General features: G+C 40.9%; 1 protein-coding gene across 4 annotated transcripts in view; it reads left to right on the forward strand.

Moving 5' to 3' along the window:
- Positions 1 to 352: 352 nt before the first annotated feature.
- Positions 353 to 20,623, forward strand: part of cttnbp2 (cortactin binding protein 2) — a 105,973-nt gene continuing 85,702 nt past the window's right edge. For all 4 annotated transcript variants that reach the window (XM_028013715.1, XM_028013716.1, XM_028013717.1 and 1 more), the window contains exons 1-2: positions 353 to 655; positions 14,688 to 14,795. In XM_028013715.1, coding sequence (XP_027869516.1) covers positions 575 to 655; positions 14,688 to 14,795 — 189 coding nt within the window. In that variant the 5' untranslated portion in view covers positions 353 to 574. The remainder of the gene's footprint in view (positions 656 to 14,687; positions 14,796 to 20,623) is intronic.

Here is a 20,623-nt window from a genome sequence, read left to right on the forward strand (position 1 = left end):
TGATTGGCCCCCGGGCCGGACTTTGGACATGCCTGACTTAAAGTGTTCCCTTTATTTTTTTGAGCAGTATATATAAATATATATATATAATCTATTTCTGGGCCTATGTTTCATGATTCTTCCTGTTCATTTGGGTTTTGGTAGGAAAAAACCTTTCAATTGCTTCTTAGGAAACAAGCTTTTCTGAATTTTTTACAATTAAAGGAATATTGTAATGACCTGTCTATCATTTTGTGATCAAGAATTTCAGCTGCAGCTGTAAATGAGGCGGCCAGGTGGTCCCCTTTTCTGCATGTCGGCAGCACACCAGGTCCCCGCATCTGGAATTCACGCGTCTGTCGGCCCCCGCCTACAGGACTGCTCCCTCGCCCGCCTCCTCTCAGCTGCAGTAGCCCAAACACTCGGGTTGTGTTGTCCTGAATGTTGGGAGAACTGTCGCTTTCTTTTCAGTTGGTCAGATTCCGTCTCTCTTTCCTTTCAATGACCGTCCTGGGCGTGCTTCGCACTCAGCAGCGCAATAGTTAATGTGTGTGCCGGATGCACCCTCACTCCAGCAGACCGCTACAGTACGAAGATGGCGTCGGAGGGAGCCAGCGGAGAGCAGCCTCCTCCGGTACAAACACTGGTCGCTGCCGCGCCGGGAGGTATCGACACGGTAAGACGCGTGTATGGAGGCAAGCTAACCATAGACGCTGCTTCTTTTTTTTAAATATTTATTTCAGTGTGGAGCCGTGGCTGTCATGAGGAAAAGACGGAGAAACGCGCTGCGCATCTATTTCTCTAAAAGGCAACAGCGGTGGGCAGCGCGAGGCACTCGGCTGTCTGTAGAAAACGAGCCTCGACTCCGTTTGAGCCGCAATATTAGCCTAATTTGTTCTTGGCAGATCTCAGTAATGCCATCTATTGCCTTTTGTTGCACTAATCAGTTGTTTTGTTCATCTATCACGGCCTCTCTCGGCGATCATCTCGTAGTTATTATGTTATCCCGTGTTTTCCAGCTCCCGATGAAAGGAAAAGTGGCGCTGGTTGTACAGGTCGTGACTCATTCTATAGTAGCTACACAGTAACCAGGGCATACACTGCGACTCCATTCCTACTACGAGATTTGTTTCCTCTATTTGGTGCACAAAACGTAAAATTTTGGTTTGACCATTAATTTTTGTCCAAAGTCAGGCGTCCTGTTTATTTCTGTTTATTTCACATCAATGAAGTTAGGTGTTTTGTGTGAATGTTTAACTAGAGATGCCCAAATCAGATTCGTTTTTGGCATAATTTATTATCATCTATAAAACTTAACGTCGTGGTTACTGTGTATATATATATATATATATATATATATAGAGAGAGAGAGAGAGAGAGAGAGAGAGAGAAAGAGAGAGTTAGTTGTAAGTCGTTATATCCCCAGAAGGGAATTTATGCTGTGCTCTCTTTGAGTGCTCTTTGATTTTCTGAGTTAACAGTCGGAAAAACACCAACCTTCCCCCGAAGTCGGAATTCCGACTGGGAAACTCAGAGCGCACATAGAGCAGCCTCAGGTTTCTGCTGCGTTTGATTCGCCTCGGACGTCTGAGCTGGCAGTGACGTCACGCCCCAGTTGAGAGCGCTCTGTTTGTAACAAGAGGGTGGGATTTGCTACTTTGCTAATTGGTACTACCAATACAAGCTGATAACAGTAACAGTTTCTGCGTATTTTATCCGTTCAGACAAAAAAGGAATATTTTTACACAAAAATTGGTATGTTACAGCGTTGCTTTAATGAACAATAAACCGTCAGAAATCCTTTGCCTATAACTTATACCAGCAGCTTTCACTTCTATACAGTATGTGCAGCCATATTGGACACTTTTGTAAGTGTATTATCCCTTCTGATGGCTTGTATTACAGTAAATTAGAAGCTCTGTTTTTTACGCTGTTGATTAAACACATGAAATGCATAGAAATACATCAACAGCTTACAATGCTGTTAGTAGTCAGTAAGTTAGCACCAAAACAATTAGATTAAATATCAACTCTCATCTGACATCTTTCCCATATTTCATTTTTGAAACAAGATCTGCTATATGTTAAATCTGCCATTTTTAATCTCCCAAGTGGAGTCTGGCTGCAGAAATGACAATGGAGGGTGTGTGTTCTGTCATCTGCATTTTTCCTAATTTCAAGCAGCCAAACAGGAAGAGCTCCTTGGTAGAGGAATAATTTTTACAAGCATATGCACAGATGAATATGACCAGCGAAGGAATATTTACTGCAAAACATTATACATACCTGTGCAAACATCTAAATCAGTGGTTCTTAACCTTTTTTGAGGTACCGAACCCATCAGCTTCATATGCGCATTCACCGAACCCTTCTTTAGTGATAAATAAAATATATATTTTTTCCAAATTCAAGACATAGGTATATGTTTTTTTGCTGGTGCACAAAATGAGCCATGCATGAACGTCACTTTGCTCAATGAACAAAACCATGAACTCACAGCAAGTTACAGTATGACTTCATTCTGGCCCCCAAAAATATTTCGGCCCCATGAAAGAATTTCAGCCCCCAAAATATTTTTTTACTATTTTACTAATTAAAAATAAATTTGGATTTTTTTCAAAGAATTAAATTTTTTTTTAATAACTTAATTTTTTTAATTTTAAATTTAATTTGTTTTTTGTCGTTTTGAATCCACAAAATACTTTTTTGGGGCCAGAATAAAGTATTGCACAAATTACATACCTGTAAATCAGTGTGACTCCTGCTGTTGTTTTTGGGAGACCATTTCAGAGAGGCGTGGCTTCACCTTGGCAAGTGCATCTTCAGAGCAAAGTCTGTTCATTTTCTTCTTTTTTTGCTCAACATATTTAGTATGGATTAAAATATTAAGAAAGAAACCACGCGACGTACAACTATGACAGCTGCTGATACTGCGTGCACTAAATTCCCCGCAGCACTGATTGGCCGAGCAATGCAACATGATCCTCTGCAGCAAGTGATGGCCAAGCGGGGCGGGTCATCACGACTTTACACAAGCATGTCTTTACCTCCGCGGCAGAGGCTCCGCCGAACCCCTGAGACCGACTCATCGAACCCCTGGGATTCAATCGAACCCAGGTTAAAAACCACTGACCTAAAGTAACATTAATATGGAGTTAAATTTTGTAGTAAAAGCCATGTGTAGACTGTTGTTGTGCTTCCACTTGTTGAAAACAATCAGGCTTCCTCCCTGCAGCAATGTCTACTGTTTAAAAAGAGCTTCAGGGAAAGGCGACTGGCTGTATCTGATGCATAAAAGCCAAAGTAATGGCAATGCCATGACAGAATTTCATATAGATCTAGGTAAAAAGAACCTGAAGACAACTGATGAAAGTTTTTTAAAAGTTAACTTCTAATTCGGATGTAAATTTCTCAGTTTATCTGTATGATTTTTGTCATCCTCCTATTTAAAGGGGTTAACTTGTGTTGTGCATGATTGCCACAAACAAAGGGTATTTATGTGACTTCAGGAAAATTAGACTTCTATAAAAAGTAAGGGAGAAGTTTTTGAATATGACTGGACTGTCTAGATTTTATTGTTAAAGGTCTTTTATGATAAGTGGAGAAATTCCAGCTGATCAACATAGAGAGATTTGGTTGATTCATTTTTAAGAGGATATTTAAGGGAAGAAGCAAGAAAAGAGTGAAGTCAGGGAGAAGTTATTTGGGAAACTGAAAGTCGTGTGAGTCCATAGTGGGGCCAAACTTTGGCATGTACTGAGGTTCAACCCCATCGCAGTCCATCCTGAAATCTGTTAAAAGTCGCTTGTTCACCATCGTCTTTAGAAACTTCATCTGATCAACATGATTTTTACAATTCCTGTGAAACCATAGACAAAATACACACAAAGTGGAATGTGTTGCCTTTTAGTTCAGTTTTCAAAAACTTTACATTTTTAAGAAAACCTGGAGCTGTATTTTATTTTTTTTCAATCACACTTGTCAATAACAAAAATGCGTGCACAGTAATTATAAGAAAAGCTTTGTTTTCTCTCTAAAGGGTTCGGTTTCACATGTTTGCTGGCACCTAGTTGTGATTTCTCACAGCAGGTTGCAGCTGTTCTCTGGCAGCAGCTCAGCTCCCGCTCTGCAGAGCATCTTTGTTCAGGGCCGAAGAGTCTGTCACTTCTTCAGCCATGTACGGCTAAATCAGTGCACTCTCAGTGACTTCTTTGCCGCTTGCTTTCTTTTAGTAAACACTGGCTGGACTTTAGTGGCAGAGTAGCTCCTCTCTGGAAGTTCCTCAGAGGAGCTCGGCAGGTGGAAATGGGCTTTAACAGAACCTTTCTGGTCCCAGAGGCCGGTTGGAGGGACGAGGAGGGAGGGGAGCTGTGGGTTAGACTGGTGAGCTGAGAAGAGCTGTGGGGGTCAGTGCAGGAGAAGGGGGTGGAGGAGGACATGTCCACCAGACACCTTTCTAAATTGGTATAATTTCAGTGACTCAGCGGACATAGTTAAGAGTTCTGTGTCACCCAGCCGTCCACCCTAGCTTCTCCTCTAACACCCACTGAGCGCCCTCACAAGAACCTGGAAGCCAGTGCATGGAGGTGAACAGGTGTTCAGAGTTAGGGAGAAGGGCCGTTTGCCTCTGGGCTTTCTCCAGGTTTCAGCCGACAAAAGGGGGATTCCGCCTCAACGGAGTACACCCCCCACCTCCTCACCGCTTCAGCAGACTACCTCCACCCCTCCGCCACCACCACCACCAAGCACCATGCCTGCTGTAGTTAAATAAAGCTCTGTGCTCTTTGCTCACCCCTGTCAAACTGTCTCTTGTCAGCTTAAGGTGGGGGAAGTTTCCTGACTGAGGACTCTGAAGTACCCGTGCTGAAGGGTCAGAGGTCGCCTCTATTCGTTTGCAAAAACTCTTTTTTTTTTGCATGGTAGTGTGTAGTCAATTGTGTTGAATTCTTTTTCTCTCCTTGAAAGGCTTGGAGCTGCGGGTTTTAACTTTTTGTTGCAACAGGCAACAGAGATCAGATCAGAGATGCACAGGTCGGAGTCTTGTTGCCAATTTTTGACCACCAATATTTAAGGTTGGACTTTCTGATACAACCTTTCTTTTGGAACTATACTGTAGAAAAACATAAACAATAAACAGCAGTACCACTTTACAATAACACTCCCCTTACAAATGTTTAATACATAGTTGATAAATGGGTTGTTAATTAATCTGTAAACACTTTGACAATTATTAATGGGCTTATCATACATTACTTAAGAGTGAGAAAGGGACAAATCTGACTAGTCACAAGTCACTGCCTTGTAGTAAGTAGCTTCACAACTTTATTTTATAGCTCCATTTAATAGTTGTGGAAGTTTATATTGGAATGATAAAGTGCTATATTATATACTAAAGAATTATGGTTACAAATGCTCATTGTACTTACATGGTAATAATTCAGTCTGAAATGTTTGATTTAGAAACATTCCATGAAATATGTAAACAGCTTTGTCTCACAATTTGGTAAGAAGCTGATCAGTTTTATCTCTCTCCTGTCCTTATTAATATACACTTATAAATAAAACACTTATTAATTATTTAGTTTATTATGATGTATGAAGCATCTAAGCATTTTGTGCGTAGGAGAGCAGTTGCTGTAAAACAGACTTTCACTGTTATTTCAAAACAAAGACATTTCTGTGTACAGCTCAACAATAAGCAGCCAGTCTGCAGAGATTCACAACATTAGAACTTTGCAACTCCTTTAGGAGACATTGAAAATATTGGATGTTAGAACTCTTAACAAAATTGATCTTTTTTTCTAGTAATTGTTGAAGGTGATGGGTTGAACAATTTTTCTGATCTAATTTTAATTCAACAATGAAATATAACAAGCTCACCATAGAAGAATAAAAAATGTTCTGCCTTTTCTTTGACAGAGGTGGTAGCTGTTAATCCAACCGAAAATGAAGGCGTTACAAGATTACCACCGTCTGATCACCGTCCACTATTACTATGCGCTGGAACAATGCAACAGCTATTAAAATATCATGGGGAATATAAATGATAAATATTAATAGTCTAGACAAGTAAAAACTGCCCTAATTGGCATATTCATTTGGTAAATGAGTTATTTTCATGTTTCCTGGACAGTCTGTTGTAATGTGCATTGGGTTCCTTTTGCATGAACTGCACATTACTTTGTGGAAGACTCGCGTTTCCTTTGCCAGCAGGATATATGAAAGGATTTTGCACACCATAAGAATGTTCTTCCCCTTGTGGTATGGATGACTCAGGCCTACTAAAGAGGACCATGGCTAGCAGCCAACCTTGCTAGCAGGACCCTTGGTGCATGGCTCATGGTACAAAGTGTGGTTTGCTCATCTGTCCATTGTACAAAAATGTCAGATAGAAGGAGCACTTTGTACTTTATCGCTTAGCTCAACCGCTACCTGATGCTGCTGAGGGTTGGATGTTAATGAAAGCTCCAGGAGACGTCCAGAGAGGTGAAAGCGCTTCCTGGAAGAAGCGGGGGTTAGGAATTGGATAATGAGATCACTTTGGATAATTTAGTTACGTGGTGTCGCTTCTTCCTTTCTTATATCCTCCAACACCGTAAAGAGCTGGTATTGTGTCAAAGATAATGGATTACTAATTATGTCAACTGATAACACTTATTTACTACCATCCATTGTCTGGTCACCCTTGTCCCTAATGGGGTCGGGAGGGTTGCTGGTGCCTATCTCCAGCTACGTTCCAGGCGGGAGGCGGGGTTCACCCTGGACAGGTCGCCAGTCTGTCGCAGGGCAACACAGAGACATACAGGACAAACAACCATTCACACACAACACACACCCCTAGGGAGAATTTAGAGAAACCAATTAACCTAACAGTCATGTTTTTGGACTGCGGGAGGAAGCCGGAGTACCCGGAGAGAACCCACGCATGCACAGGGAGAACATGCAAACTCCATGCAGAAAGACCCCGGCCGGGAATCGAACCCAGGACCTTCTTGCTGCAAGGCAACAGTGCTACCAACTGCGCCACTGTGCAGCCCCTTATTTACTACATTTATTCAAAATGAATGTTTAGAGTATCATTAGCTGATTAAAGATATAAATTTATCATCTTTCTTCATCTCTCTACAAGGCAAACTCAAGGTATTTGGGGATAACTTAGATTCTTCTGACCTGTTTTACCTGCAAAGGAACTTTTGGAAGAGAAAAATACTGTAGGAGAATTCAAACAGAGGAAGACATCTGAGGTCCAGCAGATTCTGTTACCAGTGTACAGTCTTAGACTAACTAGTGAATGACAACTTACTCTTGGTCTAGGTCTTATTGTGACACCTCAATGATGGACTGGGTACCATGGTTCTGAATGTCCTGTTCGTCAGCTCAGTGCAGGGGGAACGTTTGGCACAACATCTGCCCTGCCAGGCTTCAAAATTGCATCCCTAAAGTAATTTTACTTGTGCGATTAAATTGTCACCATGCACTACAATTCTTCACAATAAATCGGGGCGAATCAAACTATAAATGAATTAGATGGTTCTAACAACTTAATGACATGTCTCTTGGGTGCTTGTCAAGCAAACCGGTTCTATACAGAAACCGTTAAGAACTGATTCTAGCACCAGCTGTGGTTTAGAACTGGAACCTCTTTGGTGGATAAGCCCCATTTTGAGCTGACATCTTGATGTCATGGGGTAGTCTACTAGCATGTGTTATCTTCTAAGGAAATAAAAAAGAATCATTTTAAAAATGTAGTTTACATGTCAGGTGCAGGTAGAATGTCATAAAGATCTCACTAAAGGTCTTCAGACATGCTCTGACATGTTGCTGAGGTTTAAACTATCTTAGCAGAGAAAGATTTTAGTTCAAAGAGCATGATTTGACATGCATCTAAATAAGCAGTTCATAACACATTACAGATTCATAAGCATTGTGTCTTTAGTGCAGTGAAAATAAGCTTAGCTCAATTTATGTCAAGAAGCCACTTTGCAGACTAGTGTGTCTGTTTAAGCAAATATCTCTAAAAAGTCAGCTCTTTGAGCATCTGTGACGCTACAGGAGGTAATATTGTTTGGGTAATACGCTGTCTGAGATCTCCTGGCTTAAACATGGTACTTTTTTTTAGACCGGCATTCAAAGCTGCTGATTAACAGCTTTGAATTATAAAGGTGCAACCTTTATAAACCTAGGTAGTTGATTATCTAGGTTTTATGTTTGAAAGAACCCGAAGTGGAAAGACATTAACTCTATGTAGGATTATTATCACAAGATTTATTATTATATCTTGATATTCTGTCAGGCAAAATGAACACAGTTTGTTATCTTACTGCAGCTTAAAGTTCCTAAGTATTATGTCTCTTTTACTGAAATATTGGATTGGGACTTATCAGCAAATACTTAATCTTCAGTGACTCAAGTTGGTAATGAAAAACTATCTTAATGGGGAAATCCTTTGTTGGGGCGACGGTGCTAGGGTTAACAGTTAGTTAACAGCTTTGAATGCTGTTAACCAACAGCACAATCAGGCTTCCGTCACTCTGTCCATCACTCTGCTGTAAGAGATGTTGTTGGCTCAAATCTTGATGGAAGATTGTAAATCTGGTTTCAGTGACTAGCCTGCCTTTAGAGGTAACAGGTACCAATCTGCCCGTTGTGCAAGACTGTGGCGTTCCTACGTGTGATTACATTTAGCTGATTTATTAAGGCTTTATAGACAAGTGACGTTATAAAAAATGCTTCTAGAGCAGGGGTCACCAACCTTTTTGAAACTGAGAGCTACTTCATGGGTACTGAGTCATACAAAGGGCACCAGTTTGACACGCTCTTCTGAAATAACAAATTTACTCAGTTTGCCTTTAGTTATACATTATCAATAATGATTAATGATACTCATCTATGAGAAGACACTGATCATGTTAATGGTTTCTCCCAATAATTAGCAATGAAAACAAGGTGGGAAACAGATATCAATATTCAGCACTTTATCTCTTTTAATCTCAGTAATTGTCACATTTTTAGATAATCACTTACATCACTACATTTCATAGGAAAAATGTCCAATTTTGACTAGCCACTCACAAACATTTTTTTAGCAAATCATGAACTATGTTGCACCATGTTTCAAAAAGTTATCAATTATGTAATGTTAAAGAAAAATCAACTTACATATTTTTAAATAAATCTTGTCACATTTTGAACTCATGACCAAATCTGCTGCATTTTTAACAAAATTATAACTTATATGTCATGAACACACTTTTAAATTGAACACAATTCCTCAATATTTTAATTAAACTTTGCCATGACACTGCCATGTTGCCACTAACATCTGGCATTGGTTTCTTTATTAGTGAGAAGACTGGCATTGCATGCTGTTCACCAGTGCACTGTAATCTGGTGTGTAACTTGAAACTGCAACTGTGAGTGCATCTTTCAGATGTGCATCAGTGAGGCATGTTCTGTGTTTGTTCTTAATGAAGTTCATGTCAGAAAACGCTGATTCACAGAGATAGGTTGAACCAAACAGGCTGGCAACCTTCATAGCTGCTGTGCATACACCACTGTACTTCTCTGTGTCAACAAGGGACCAAAAGTTTGGTGCAGTCTGGTAAACTTTGAGGTGTAGGTCATTTTGCAATGTTATGATTTCCATCTCCACCTGTCCAGCATCCAAGTTGAATGTTGCACTTAGTTTCTCAGCAAAGTATGTTGTGTCCACATTCATGAAAGGATTGGAAATGAATGACACACATGGCTCAAGCTGATCAAGATCACAAAACCTATTCTCAAACTCTTGCCCAAGTCTGTTTATGACTTCACAGTACTTTTCTGCAACTTTGTCAAATGTCTCAGATGCAGAAGCATTGTTTTTCAGCACCAACTGCACAGAGGGAAAGTGCAGCACTTTTTGTCTCTGTAAATCCACAGAGAAAATGTTCATCTTGGCTTTAAATGCATTTAAAGCACTTATCATATCAACAACAGTTTTACCTTTGCCTTGCAGCTCGCAGTTCAAGACGTTTAGTTTCCCAGTAATGTCCGTCAAAAATGCAAGGTCAAGGGTCCACTCTGTGTCTTCTAGCAGTGAGACGTCTTCGCCTTTGGACTGCATGAACTCTTTGATTTCACCCAAAAGTGACAAAAAACGAAATAAAACTCGTCCTCTGCTGAGCCATCGGATTTCTGTGTGTAGCAGCAGTTCACCATATTCAGCTGACATCTCCTCCAATAGCACCTTGAAAATCCTGTGCTGTTTAGCTTTGGAGCGGATGTTGTTAATGATTTTTACAACGGGAGTCATCACGTGCTCAAAGCCGATCACTTTTGCACATAACGCCTGCTGGTGAATGACACAGTGATAATGCAGAAATGTTGGGAAGTCTGGGTCACCTTTACAGTGAGCGATAAAACCTGTATGTCGGCCGATCATAGCAGGAGCCCCGTCTGTTGTCACCGCCACCAGTTTTTCCAATGCTACCTTCTTCTGCACGAAAAACTCCTTCAGCGTGTTATAAATGTCAACTCCCCTCGTAGTTGTCTTTAAGGGCAGTAGTGTCAGGAGTTCTTCTCTTGTGGAGAAATCTTCAAACACCATCCGGATGAAGACCAACAGCTGAGCTGTACTGCTGCTGTCCACGGACTCGTCCACTGGATGCTAAACCACCTGCACTTTGCCAGATCCCGGTCCAGCTGATCGCCCAGGTTACCAGACATAGCTGACACTCGTCTAGCCATCGTAGATGCCCCCAGTTGGACGTCGGAGAGAGTACAGATTAGATCGGTTCCATTTTTGTCATCTTTAAGTACAGTGTTAGCTATTATGATCATTGCTTCTTTGACAACTGCTCCATCTGAAAATGCCTTCTTCTTCTTGATCAGAAAATGTGTAGCTCTGAACGAGGCTTCGGTTGCTTTTAGTGACTTTTTTCCCGCCCTCGTGAAAAAAGATTGTTGCTTACCCAAAGCTGCCTTTAGCTCACTGGCTTTTTCTGCACGTACTGCGCTTCCCGGTGGGTAGTTAGCATGGTAATTTTTGTGACACGTAGTGAAATGTCTCTCAATATTGTGCCGCTTTGCCGTCGCTACGGTCGCCCCACAAATGAGACACACGCAGGTTTCTTTCACAACCGTAAAAAAGAACTCCTTCTCCCATTCCTCGTTAAAGTGATAAGTTTTCTTTCTTTTTTCAGCCATATTTTTGGGGAAAGAAAATGCATTCAGCACCCATCTTCGCTGTGTCCGCTAGCCTACGTTCCATTGGCACTGGTTTTGTCATGCGCACAATACTGACCATTGAATTAGAACTAGAGTAAGTCAGAGTTCACCCTAACTTTTCTAAACGTCATGTATAATGAGGATATTTTTAAGATACTGTCATTTTTAAAGCTATATAAATGCAAGTGTGATTAAAAAAAGAATAGCAACAGAATAAAAAAATTTTTAGACACAGCTCACTAGTGAGTTGTCCTATTTTTAGAACGGGCTTGCGGGCGACTCATGTGGTCCTTGCGGGCGACCAGGTGCCCGCGGGCACCGTGTTGGTGAGCCCTGTTCTAGAGATTAGGAATGCAGCTTGATGTGGCTTTCTCAGTTGTCTGCTCACACCAAAACTACAAATTCTGCTTTCACCAACCTTTAAATGGTAAACTAATAGAGTGCTATTCTAGTCATACCAATCACTCAAAGCTCTTTGAAACCAGAGCCTCATTCACCCAGACACACACAGATATAAACACATTCATACACCAATCCACAGATTCTTACCCAATATGAGGGTGTCTTGCTCATGAAAACATTGACATGTGTAAAGTAAAGAAGCTAGAATCAGACACACAGCATTCAGCATGCAGGACAACGACTTTTCATACTGACTGACCAGTCCTTATGCAGGTCAAAATAAGTTTCGTCACCCGTAGGTCTTTTCGCCTTACCCATCCCTCACTTAGCTTTTGGTTTCAGTGATTACAACACCTTTCAGGGTTTCTTCGAGAAACAATTTGACACTGTGCTCAGGAATGTCACCTGACTGGAACATGTTGTGTGGTTCCGGGATGTAACCTGGCACTGTGATATTTGGGGAAAGAAAAAAAAAACTTTTTATGAATTTAACATCTTACCATAAAAATGACCAAGGTTCTGTCACATACTTACCGACTCGTCACATAAATGCATTTTCTCTGACTATTGGCTCAAAGCTTCCTGTAAGGACATTACTGAAGTATTACTTTCATAATGCAAAGATTCTCCTAGAATGACTTAGTTTGATTTGAAGGATTACAGCCTTTGACATTAAAGTTTTGGTCTGCCGTAGTGTATGTTATGTTATGTTAACCACAAATACAATGTTTCTCTGTATTTAGACATAAATTTGTAACAAATTTATAAAGTGATCTAATTTCTTTCATTTGACACCAAGAACAATAACATCTCTAATAGCTCTCTCGAAGTCTGTTTCCTATTGTTGCTAATACTATGTAAGGTTCTGATTACTACAGTTAAAATAATGTAGGACTTTGAGACATGGGAGAAGTTAATGAGAAACTCAATAAAATAAACAACTGCAGCATTTAAATGTAGATTTTAGCTAAATGTGCTCATTGCACAGAAGACTAAATCCATTTTAGTTTTGCTCTTTGCAGACCAATGCTTGGGACACACTGATATTAGCTTGGTAATTAGTTAAGCTGCTGGCTCACATCACCACCCTGCTGCCTTATTAATGTTTCAAAACAACATTAATAAGATTCAAATTTGTCTTTTTGGTGATTGTGGAAAAGTGTGGAGCCTTCTTTCCACTATATTACAGTATATTGCAGATGGCTCCTTGCTCTAATTTACACAGCTAATTCAAATGACTTAACTTCACAGCATGTCATAAGGTTCTACTATCCTTATAATCATTTATTTGAGTCAGGTGTGTTGAACTATTTAACATATAAAACATGCAGGACAGGGTCAACCCACCGGTCATAGGATGAACCCCTAGCACCGTCGCCCCAACAAAGGATTTCCCCATTAAGATAGTTTTTCATTACCAACTTGAGTCACTGAAGATTAAGTATTTGCTGATAAGTCCCAGTCCAATATTTCAGTAAAAGAGACATAATACTTAGGAACTTTAAGCTGCAGTAAGATAACAAACTGTGTTCATTTTGCCTGACAGAATATCAAGATATAATAATAAATCTTGTGATAATAATCCTACATAGAGTTAATGTCTTTCCACTTCGGGTTCTTTCAAACATAAAACCTAGATAATCAACTACCTAGGTTTATAAAGGTTGCACCTTTCAACATTTGGCAGTGAAGCAGCATGTATTTTATGCTGTGTTGAACAACAACCATCACTAAATATATTACTGACTATATCCTACGTTTGTAGTGTGGCATCTTTGTGCTTGTCACTCGCATGTTATACTTATGAATGTGTTGGATTCCCTTTGGGTAGTCTGGTGTTTTCCCACAGTCCAAAATCATGATTATTAGGTTATTTTGTCTCTCTGAAGTGTCGGATGTCAGGTCATGGTGTCTGTCCTGTGTGATGGATTGTTCACCTGTCCGGAGTACAGCCCCTTTCGCCTGATGATCACTGGAGATTGACAAGAACAAATGGATATAGGCATTTGATCAATGGATGGACACTGGACGGTTTTCATTATACCAAAATTTCTAATTTTATGTTGATAGTGATGAAAATGCTCAGTTTCAAATTTGATTCCAGGGATCTTTTCTTAAGGCCCAGGATTCACTCTTAAGAAATATATAGGTAATTACAAGGTAACTTTTTCTTTGCCTTATTTAGAACAACACCAATAAGTACTAGGCAATTCAGAAGCCATTTAGAAAAGATAGTAACAGGCTTGTTATACTGTATAGCAAACCACCAGACTGGATAACACTTAGAAGTGTTAATATCCTTTATGGAAGAATGAACCCTGGATCCATTGTGCTGTTCATTGGTAGGCAGGCTCTTTTAATTTGTAATTTGTAGTTCTTCATCAGTGCAATGGGAAACAAATCTGGCCAGAGTGACTTACATTTAAGTCACCAACGTTAGCATATGTCATCTGGCATAATCCCTCTATATCAGAGCTTCGGTCTTTAAGATCCTTTGTCATAGAACAATCTGAAATCTTTATCTGTTAGCATCAAATACCTCTAAGCAACACTTGAACTTTTGCCTTTTGATTAAAGAGCATTGCAAAGAATGACTTACTGTGGGTTAGATAGTGGCAGCATTTTTAAACAATCTATCTTAATTACCAGACATGCTTGGTCAGATGAACCTCTGCAAAGAAGAAAAAGGGCTAAGTGTGTGTCTGTGCACATCTGTAGCTCTGCTGTGCAAAGTCGTGTTCCATCTTGGGCAAATAAGCTCAAAAATTGGATTTTTTTGACAAACCTAGTATTGTATGGTGTTACTGAAAAGGGTTTTATACAGATCAGTTTGTGGTTTACTATCTGTGTGGTTATGACTCTTAATAATTTGAGTCATAGCGTATTTCAGTGCAGTTCAAGATGATGGTCCACTGAAAGCAATAGTTTTCCAATAGCAGTTTTCTGTGAACCATTGTTTCAGCTGCTCTCATTATAGCTCTACCCCACTTTAACAGCTTTAACTTTTGGTCTGATACGTAACCTCTTCTTTTGCTCAGCTGCATTAACTGTAATAATCTCTTTTACTAAAGGTGTGTTTTCTCTGGCTTGTCTTGCAGAAATGTGAGTTCAATATGGATAACTTGAGCAAGCCAGAGCTTCTCACGCTCCTCAGTATCATGGAAGGGGAGCTTGAAGCCCGTGACCTGGTTATCGAAGCACTGAGGGTGAGTCCCAATGATAGACACTGCAATAGAACAAAAGTGTTATATCTGTGGAGATTGCATGATTAGATTTATGACCCTAGAAATGTGTTAGTATCAATTATCATGAAGAGACTTGAAAGGTTGGTAGGTCTACCTCTGACACAGAATGCTTGTGGAACCACCAACAGAAAGTATTCTTGCAGCTTTTTCACTCTCTGAAAACTACATGGAAAGAAGGTTTCTCTAACTGGAGATTTTGTAGGCGGCTCTAACCGATTTCAATTTATTTTTAAACAATGCTTAGCCTGGTGGTGTATTATCAGCCTAGTAGCCTGCCAGGCTGATAATACACTGAATGAATTTCTGTAAAACAGCCCAAAGTGTCAGAGGTAGATAAAGGCTAAATTCCTACAGGTTTGGTATCTGAAAATAAACTAAAAATAATGACACCATGGTTCTTTTACTCCTCAAGGCAAATTATAGCACACTAGAATCTTTATTTACATTTTTATTATATTTACAGCATATACTGTAAATATGTCAAGATCGTCTCAATATCAATAAAATTGGTGTCACCCTAACATTTGGGAGGGAAAACAACTCTAATTTGGATTGTTAAATCATTCATGTTGTTACTGTAGCTACATAGCAGTCGTTCTATCATGATCAATCAGTCATTTTTTATATCCAGGCTGGAGGTGTCACACCAAAAGGGTTGAGAGAGAAGTCAGTGTTAAATTGTTGAGCAGTTAATATTTTAAAACTAAGACTAAAATGATTACAATTGGCATTTAGCACTTGGCATTAGTGATTATTGTGGTTAGCGTGGTTAGCATTAGTGAATGCAGCCTCTTCATGCATTATCTGAAGAGTTTTGGCTAAATGTTTTGTTCTCCAGAACTTCATTTCCCAGAATCTCTTCCACTGCCTAAGCTGCTGTGTGCGTGTGTGTGTGTGTGTCCTGTGGGGTCAAATACCAGGCTGTTTATGTAGATTATCTTCCTACTGCAAGAGTACCTGCTCCTTTTAAACCTAAAACAGGTTAATGATCCACAGTCCTGGGCAGGTCTTATTGTTTTCATTTTGTTATTTGAACTTGCATTAAAATATTCTAACTTTACTTTTAATGCATACTCTGGGGCGTTGCTCTATTCTCCAAGTAATTCCATGAAGATTAGCAGTTTTTTGGTAGATTTCTGCTGTGTATGATGTGACTCTGGTGCATGGGGTGAAAGAAGCAGCAAGGAGAAAAACTGCCCTGGTTCCTGGAAAAGGAGAGCAGAGTTTTACCTTAAATGTGACATTCCCAGATTATTGACTTTTTCAAATCCAGTCTGTTTCTGTGATTTGCTGAACTCTTCAGTCAGATAAAAGAGACAAACTGTTGTAATACAGCGAGCTTCCTGTAATCTAATTTAAGTGTCAGCCTGAATAATCAACCTACGTGTGTATATATGTTGTTTTGAGCAACTTACTGATACTGTCATTAGGTAAGTCTTCTCTCCATGTATTGGCACACCGAAGAGTGTTATTGTTGTGCTCGTCTATGGTGCATTTACTGAATTGAAAAAGATCTGACTTATAGTTTCAAACATAAAATCTGGTAACCAGCCAATCTCTCAGAGCATCTCTGTCTGTCACTGCCCATATGTTAAGCATAGTTCTGAACAGATGATTGAATATCTTGTTGCCGTAAATTGTAATGACCAAAAGTAAGGAGACACTTTAAGATTCCTATTTCTGTATTATTAAAATGACAGCGATGAGTGTTGCCAAAAATAACTAAAGATTGCTTAAATAGTGGTGCACCGATTACAGTTTTGGCCAATACCAATATTTTTGCCTAAATATAGACACGCTGCTAGTTGACATCACAAATGCAAGATCCTGTGTATTAATTGTGAACACTACGACTACAAGATAACAAGATCTATAGATTTGCGAAATCAGTGAGGCGCAGCGAGGAAAAAGGCAAAAATGGAAAAAATGTCAAGTTAAAGAATTGTCTTTTGGCACTCAAGCATGGTGCACATGTGCAAGATGTCTGGATGAAAACAATGAACATGCAACATAGCGATGAAGTCTCAACGGTAGGATGACTATTGCTAACTTGCAACACAATAACATGTAACGTAACCTAGTGGGTGGGTCTATCAGTCAGACCTCAGTCATGCAGAGCAAAAGGTGGCAATGGCTGATTTGTGGAAGTGTGTAAGGTTTATCTTACATGTAAGTATCAGCCGCTCACTGATCTTCTTAAATGAAGGAAATCGGGACTAATTTATCACTCCTATGCTTAAGTGTCTGTGCTACAAAAGATTAATAGCCTGAAGCTGGTGCCACCAAAGCATTATGTTTCAGAATCTGTTCCAGAGTCTAAAACTTCACTGTCCTCAATGACTTCACCAGCGGGGAGCTGAGGGCAGCAGGACTTTTAATGGATGATGCATTGATCTGTGGTTACTAAATACTGAACTTGAGGTCTTGTTGTTCTCCAGGAGACTGAGAAAGAGTTGATTTTTTTCTGAACAAACCCTTGCAGGACCTTCTCTCTCTGCACTCCTGGATTTAGGTCATCTCAGCTTGCCAGTGCTCCACTTCAGGCTTGTCCTCCAGCTTTTTTTTGTGTGTAACACAAAGAATTTCTGTAGAAAAAAAAATGCTTTGAACACTTGTAAAAAATGTACGTATATCATTTACATGCCCACCAGGTAGTGAATCATTCATTCTAGAACGGCCCCAAACCCTTGCAAGACTGAGTGGTCTGAATGAGCAGAACTGACAGGAATGGTCAGTACTGCTCATACTGAGCTTATTTTCTTATGCCATCCACAGCCTCACTGATATTGAACTGGACCTCTTGCCTCCCCACACAGCGGCATCTGCTCCATGGAGTAGTTTGCATATGTCCTGAATTTCCTTTCCTCTGACAGTCTTTCTGGGTCTGCCATCTCTTCCACTCTAATTATGTTTGTTTTGGTTGTTCCTCTTTCACCAGCCATTCTCATATGCTTTCTGCGGACATTAAAGTTCTTCCTCGTCTTTTTTTGGGAGATGGATATTATCTCTCTCTCTCTGCAACTCCGGCACAATGAATCTATTTATTGTGTCACAAACGAGAGTATCTGAGAATAACATGAAAAAAAAACAGAGGAATATCTTTCATTTAAAAAGTAAGCGCTTTAAATAAATAAATCAATCAATCAATCAATCAGCTTTATTGTCAATTCCTCTTACATGTCCAGACATACAAGGGAATCGAAATGACGTTTCTCACTATCCCACAGTGATACAAGACAGGGCGTTACTAACATTGAGTAACAATAAAAGACACAGTCTAACTAAAATTATCCTAAACAATTAATAAATAGATGTACAATAACTAGACATATAGCATAAAAAGTTTTACAACTGAGAATGTATATGTATATATAAGTATATGGAGATACACAGATAAAAAAAAGTGGCAGAAGTGCAGAGTTTAAATGCCAAATTTGCCCTCTATGTTAGGAGGAAGGGCAGTTGTTCAAGGTTCTGGGTTTCTTCTTCTTCATCTTCTTGGCCGCTTTGATGCTGAGGGGAGGGAATTCAGCATCCTCACAGCCTGATGGATGAAACTGTTGGAGAGTCTGGTGGTGCGGGAGCAGAGGCTTCTATATCATTTCCCGGAGGGCAGGACACTGAACAGTTTGTGGGCAGGATGATTTACATTTCCCACAATCGTGACCGCTTTCTGGGTGAGTCGGGTGGTGTACAGGTCTTGCAGGGCGGGGAGTGGGGCACCAATGATCTTTGAGGCTCTTTTCACAATGCGCTGCAGGGCTTTTCTGTTCTGTTCTGTGCAGCTTCCGCCCCACACTGTGATGCAGCTAGTCAGGGTGCTTTCTATGGTGCCTCTGTAGAAAGTGGTCAAGATGGGTGGTGAAGCACTTGCCTTCTTGAGCTTGCGCAGGAAGTAGAGGCGTTGTTGGGCCTTCTTCACAAGTGATGTGGTGTTGGTGGTCCAGGAGAGGTCTTCACAGATGTGCACCCCAAGGAATTTTGTGCTGCCTACTCTCTCTACTGCAGCGCCATCTATGGTCAGTGGTGGGTGTTCGATATGGCCCTTCCTGAACTCCATAACAATCTCCTTGGTTTTGCTGATATTTAGCAAGAGGTTGTTGTTGCTGCACCACTTGGTCAAAAGATGGACCTCCTCCCTGTAGTGGGTTTCATCGCCCTTGGTGATGAGGCCCACAAGAGTTGTGTCGTCTGCAAACTTTACTATATGGTTGGAGGTGTGGGTTGTTGTGCAGTCATGTGTCAGCAGGGTGAAGAGCAGAGGACTGAGCACACAGCCCTGTGGGGCGCCTGTGTTCAGGGTAATACTGCTCGAGGTTAAGTTGCCAACCCGTACTGCTTGAGGCCTCTGAGTGAGGAAATCTAGCAGCCAGTTGCAGAGGGAGGTGCTAATCCCCAGCTTGTCCAGTTTGCAGATAAGTTGTTGTGGTATTATGGTATTGAATGCTGAACTGAAGTCAATGAACAGCATTCTCACATAAGAGTCCTTTTTGTCCAGGTGGGTGAGGGCAGGGTGGAGGGCAGAGCAGATTGCATCCTCTGTGGATCGTTTTGCTCTGTATGCAAACTGAAAAGGGTCCAGGGTAATGGGAAGGTTGCACTTGACGTGGGCCATGACTAGCCGTTCAAAGCACTTCATGATAATGGATGTCAGTGCCACTGGACGGTAGTCATTGAAGCAGGATGGAGAGGATTTCTTTGGCACTGGTATAATGGTTGCGGTTTTGAAAAGTGATGGAACAATGGCTTGTTCCAGGGAGATGTTAAAGACATCGGTGAAGACATCTTTTAGCTCCTCTGCACAGTCTTTCAACACACGACCTGGGATGTTGTCTGGTCCCGCTGCTTTCCAGGGGTTGATTCTGGCCAGTGTCCTCTTCACCATGTTGGCTGAGAGGCGAAGGATCTGGTCATGGGGGGGCAGGGGGGTCTTCTCTGGGCATGTGTTGTTTTGTGCTTCAAAGCGTGCGAAGAAGCTGTTCAGATTGTTCAGCAGAGAGATGTTGCTGTCACAGCTCTGTGGGGAAGGCTTATAGTCCGTGATGGCCTGAATACCTCGCCATAGGCTCTGTGCATCTCTGCTGTCCTTAAAGTGTGTACTTATCTTGTTTGCGTACTCTCGTTTTGCCTTCTTGATGCCACGGGACAGGTTGGCTCTTGCTGTTTTTAAGCCCTGTTCATCCTCAGCTCTGAAGGCTTTATTCCTGGCTCTCAGCAGCTTGTGGACATCACCTGTTAGCCATGGTTTGCAGTTTGCCCGGGTGATGATGGTTTTTGTGTCAGTCACATCGTCAATGCATTTTGTGATGAAGGAGGTCACAGTGTCTGTGTACTCCTCAATGTCTGTGTGGCCATTGTGAGTAGCTGCCTGTTTGAACATCTTCCAGTCCGTTTTTCCAAAACAGTCTTGGAGAGCAGCTGTAGCCCCCACTGGCCACACCCTGATGTCCCTTTTAACAGTTCTGATGGCTTTCACACTTTGCCTGTATGCTGGCATTAGCATAACAGTAAGGTGATCAGAGAGTCCAATGTGCGGTAATGGGGTTGCTTTATATGCACCTTTTTGTGTTGTGTAGGCCAGGTCCAAGATGTTGTTCCCTCTTGTTGGGAAATCCACGTGTTGGTAGAGTTTTGGAAGGACAGACTTGAGGTCGGCATGGTTAAAATCTCCGACCAAAATGAGAAAACCGTCTGGGTGTGCAGTCTGTTGTTCACTGATGGCTTGGTACAGTTCATTTAGCGCTGCATTCCTCTCACTGTTGTTGCTGGTCGGAGGGATGTAAACAGCA

The sequence above is a fragment of the Xiphophorus couchianus genome, chromosome 4 (assembly GCF_001444195.1).
Source record: "Xiphophorus couchianus chromosome 4, X_couchianus-1.0, whole genome shotgun sequence".
Taxonomy (NCBI): domain Eukaryota; kingdom Metazoa; phylum Chordata; class Actinopteri; order Cyprinodontiformes; family Poeciliidae; genus Xiphophorus; species Xiphophorus couchianus.